This window comes from Lupinus angustifolius, chromosome LG11 (genome assembly GCF_001865875.1).
Source record: "Lupinus angustifolius cultivar Tanjil chromosome LG11, LupAngTanjil_v1.0, whole genome shotgun sequence".
Classification (NCBI taxonomy): Eukaryota; Viridiplantae; Streptophyta; class Magnoliopsida; order Fabales; family Fabaceae; genus Lupinus; species Lupinus angustifolius.
Genome location: NC_032019.1, coordinates 19,316,915 through 19,321,407, shown reverse-complemented (window position 1 = coordinate 19,321,407; position 4,493 = coordinate 19,316,915). Strand labels below are relative to the sequence as shown.

Here is a 4,493-nt window from a genome sequence, read left to right as displayed (position 1 = left end):
ACAAATAAAAAAAAATGGCGTGTTAAATTTAATAGAAGATACTATATAATACAATGTTATACTTTTCACTATAGTTGAAGGAGTTATGCATTGAAATATAAAGTTGATGAGATTATAAATGAGTTAGAGCTTAGCTATAAAGGTAATATGTAAACCCATCAATTTATACAAAATAGTATAACATATATCATTAGTTTTGCATAATGGGTCTATTTAATCTGACTCTGATATATCATGACTTTTACCACCCACTGAGGGGTGCTCCAAATCAAAGGATAATGTAACCATTCTAAGCATAAGAAGCCAAGCTTAGTTGTTGTAGTCTAGCTAGACCTAAGAATCACGCTATCAATTTCAATGTAATCTGCAAACTTTTTTCGTTAAATTTAATAGAAAATGTAATGTTATACTTTTCACTATAATGCAAATTTTAGAGATAATACATATATAATTTACTTGCTAATTTGTAAACAATACATATATCATAATTAAATTAAAAAAATATGGCATAGATGGAGTTATTGGAGCATAAGAAGCTATGCTTAATGATGAAAGGCAGCACGTTAAATGTTAATGTAATCCTCAAACACAATTTCCAAATACATGTATGCTGTTGGAAAATAACTCTTCTGTATGGTGAGTTCCATAGTGTAGAGTTAAAATGTATTTAGATCTTAGTCTACTTTAGAAAATGCTTTTGTATTTAAATATCCATGAAAAGTAATAAATTTTTTAAATGAGACAAATAAATACAATACTTTTTTTTAAAACTTCAACCCTCCCAAATCCCTATTCATATATGCTCCTAGTGACTAATCATAAGAAGCCGACCTTAATTGTTTACTGAGTGTTTTAAGACAGCTACAGTATTTACATCCATGTATTTTTATAATATTTTTAATAAAATAAGAATATTCTTCACTTTTAATATGTAATTCTTATTTCTTAATATACTCATTGCACAAATAAGAACATTCTTATATTATTTTTATAAGAAAATGTAGGTCTCAATGATATAAAGGATGAGAGATAAATTATTTCTAATTACAAAATATAAAAGTATAGGTAGATTATGGGATCCGGCTAAGAATAAAAATGTTATTTATTATTATAGAGAAAAAATAAATATTATTCTTAATTTATAAGAATACGTAATAAATTATAAAATAATGTATGAGATCAAAATAAAAATGAGTTTAGTATTATGGACATACTCTTATTAGGATGAATAGCTAGATATCATAAGTGCAGGTTATTTTCCTGTTGAGATTATAAAAAAGTACATTTTTCAATAGCTTTTCATCCTCATTTGGTTGCTGAAAAAGTGTCTATGAGAACTTGTGAGCATTTTTTTGTACTACCACTTGTGAGCATTTGTCATTGTCTAAGTACAAACAAACATCTCCATTGTTTGCATGCACCAGACCAACCAATCCTTATTGTCTTCGGTGAAAGATTTTTTCAAAGCTAGTTTTACATGTATGTATATATATATTAAATAAATTATAAGTATTGTACTTAAAAGATCACATTTCTTGCCTCTTTTATAAATTATCTTTCAAAAAATGTTAAACTTTTCTAATTCTGTTGATATTTAGTTAATATTACAAACTTTTGAAATTCTTTTTATTATTTTTCACTTTGATTAATAAAAAAAATAATTTCATTAAATTATATTAATGATATTTATATCTTAATCTTGTCCATTGCCACTCATCACAAGCCAAGAGATACATTCGAATAATGCTCACAAGAGATCAGTTTCAGCTCTTCTCACTTTTGAAGCCTCCTTTATATAAACAAGTGAAATCATGTGTAAATAAAAGTAAAATAAAAGGAAAAAGGGATTATGAGGGCTTTCACTGAGAGACAAGAGGCTTTAGTGAAGAATTCATGGGAAGAATTGAAGGAAAATATTCCTCAACTTAGTGTTCGTTTCTTCACCTGGTCAGTTTTTCTCACACCTATATATGTCTTTCACTTTTTTGTTTCTTTCTTTGTTGTGTTTTGGCAAAGCTAAGGTTTTCTAATCTTTACATTATTGTCAGAAAATGTAACCAAGTAGCAGTTGTTATTTTAATAAGGAGTTGTTAATAAGTATTTAAATTGTTTCCCAAACAATGGTAAGGCTTGAGATTTAATTTTCAACCTGCCACATAAGTCTAGGGTCAGACAAAGAGTTAGCTTTGACGATGAGAAAATAATATCTTTTGACTTATGATAACAAAAAATAAGTCGGCTTATCACTCTAATAACATATTAAAGTTTTATCTCAAATCAATTGATAGTAAGATGAATAATTTAATATATATTTAAATTATTGTCACCGAGATAACTAGGTAGGCAAAACATTGGTGTTTGTAAATAGGATATCGGAGATTGCACCGGTGGCAAAGGATATGTTCTCGTTTCTAAAGGATTCTGATGAAATACCCCAAAATAATCCCGTTCTTCAGATTCATGCTACAAAGGTTTTCAAGCTAGTAAGTGCAATCTAGCAAAAAATTGCAGCTCTTTTAATTTCACTATTATAAAGTTATTTCCCCAATTTCAGTTTTTAGAAATATTCCAGTCGTTTGGTGATTTATAAAGTTATTTCCCTCCGTGTTGAGTATGTGAGGATTATCATATTATATTAATGAATTAATCTCTTTTCAAAAGATATAATAATTTATAATTATATGTATGACCTCCAAATTATTTCACAATTTAATTTAGAAGATTTTGATGTTGTCACTTTATTTTTATTCTTTGAAATTTTAAGTTAAATATTAGTTAATTACTTCTGGTGCAAAAAATATATATTATTCCACATAATACTATTAAAAAGCTAGTGGGAATTTTATCCTCTTATTATTTCTTGACTTTAAAAAAAAATCCATGCTAACATGATTAAAAGTCTTTTTGAATTATTATTTAAATGAAGTGGAAATATAAGATTGGTCGTGTCTATTAGACATATCCAATGAAATGTGTCTATATTACAAAAGTAAATATTATAATTATTTTTTATCCTTATGAAATTTTATAACTATTCGATTAGTTAATTATGCAAAATAAACACATGTATGTGTAAATATTTTTATGTTTCCTTGAGATGATACTTTGTAAATCGTAGACATATGAATCAGCAATTCAACTTAGAGAAAAAGGAGTAGTTGCTGTAGATCCCACAGTGAAGTATTTAGGTTCTATCCATATCAAGAATGGAGTCCTTGATCCACATTTTGAGGTATGCTATGAGAGTGAATTTTCAATTACAAAAAATATATCATTTCATGTGTCAGCATTTATGATTGATAAAAAAATTAATTATTACTTTTTTAATATAGATATTTTTTCAATCAATCACAAGTAATAACACATTCTCTTTCTTTCTTTATCTAGTTTTTGTATGTTCAGTTAGCAAAATATTTTGTTTAATTTTACTTATTTAGTTATAGAATTAATGAGTTACTACTTTTTAAATCATATTATTGATTATTTCATAAAGATGACTCAGTTGGTAATATGAAATGTAATTTTACTATACATCTAATGCATTGAATTATTTGGAGAAGTTTAAGCATCTATAATCTTAAAATAACTTTGTTCAATAGTTAAAGAAGTTATCAAAATGCATGATTGAGTTTAAATTATTCATGAAACTGGAAGAATCTAAAAACAAAGGTGACACCTTATTTCTTCATAAATATACTAAAATAGTATAATAGTAAAGAATATGAGTAAATGTTCTTCACTATAGCCAATATAAGTACATGTTCTTCCTAACTTAAATTTTTTATTTCAGAATTGTTTTCTTCTCTTAAAAATTGTAGATATACTTTAATTTGTTTGATACAACAAATCTAATACTAGTACTACATAATATTGTCAATGATTTTGAGGTGGTTAAAGAAGCACTTCTAAAAACAATAAAGGAGGCAATAGGAGACAAATGGAGTGAAGAATTGAGCAATGCTTGGGCAATAGCCTATGATGAATTGGCTGATGTAATTAAGAAAGAGATGAAGGATGGTATAGCAATTTAGGTTCTATTGGCATATATACAAAGTAAATTTTCATTTGAGAAAAATATATTAAAGAAGTATTTGTTAAAGATGTTGTTTAAAATGCAAACAGGGATTCTTGCATGGTCAACCTTCTGCTCATGACACTACAATGACTTGAATTTGAATGTTGCATTGAGGTACCCATTACAAGACAGGCTACATTTTCAGTATAAATCCTTGTTGAGGCTTGTATTTTGCTTTGGATTGTGAATAACACTAGCATTCCCGTGTCTATTAGCATTCCCATGAGGTTTATTATTATAAAAACAGGCACGAACTAAGTTATTTTAACTTGTGTACAGAGTTTTATGTGTGTGCCTCAATCTTTAGGTTATAAAAAGAAAGGTTAAATACACTTCTGATAAGGCTTAAATATTCATATGTGTATGTTTGACAACCAAATAAAATTCTAAACACGGCTTCTTTTTTTAAAAATTAGCC

At 27.0% G+C, this 4,493-nt stretch overlaps 1 protein-coding gene across 1 annotated transcript; it reads left to right on the top strand.

Moving 5' to 3' along the window:
* On the top strand, positions 1,778–4,217 carry LOC109361247 (leghemoglobin-1). The gene is made up of 5 exons (XM_019606641.1): positions 1,778–1,947; positions 2,369–2,483; positions 3,119–3,232; positions 3,888–4,017; positions 4,123–4,217. Exons 1-5 carry the CDS (start codon positions 1,850–1,852, stop codon positions 4,152–4,154), a joined length of 489 nt encoding a protein of 162 aa, XP_019462186.1. The 5' UTR covers positions 1,778–1,849; the 3' UTR covers positions 4,155–4,217.

What these genes read in the sequence shown, in the direction of transcription:
- LOC109361247 (XM_019606641.1), top strand. Translation starts at nt 1,850, where the DNA reads ATGAGGGCTTTCACTGAGAGACAAGAGGCTTTAGTGAAGAATTCATGG. An exon ending in TCCTTGATCCACATTTTGAG is followed by an intron (nt 3,233 to 3,887) that starts GTATGCTATGAG and finishes AATGATTTTGAG; the next exon opens with GTGGTTAAAGAAGCACTTCT. An exon ending in TAAGAAAGAGATGAAGGATG is followed by an intron (nt 4,018 to 4,122) that starts GTATAGCAATTT and finishes AAATGCAAACAG; the next exon opens with GGATTCTTGCATGGTCAACC.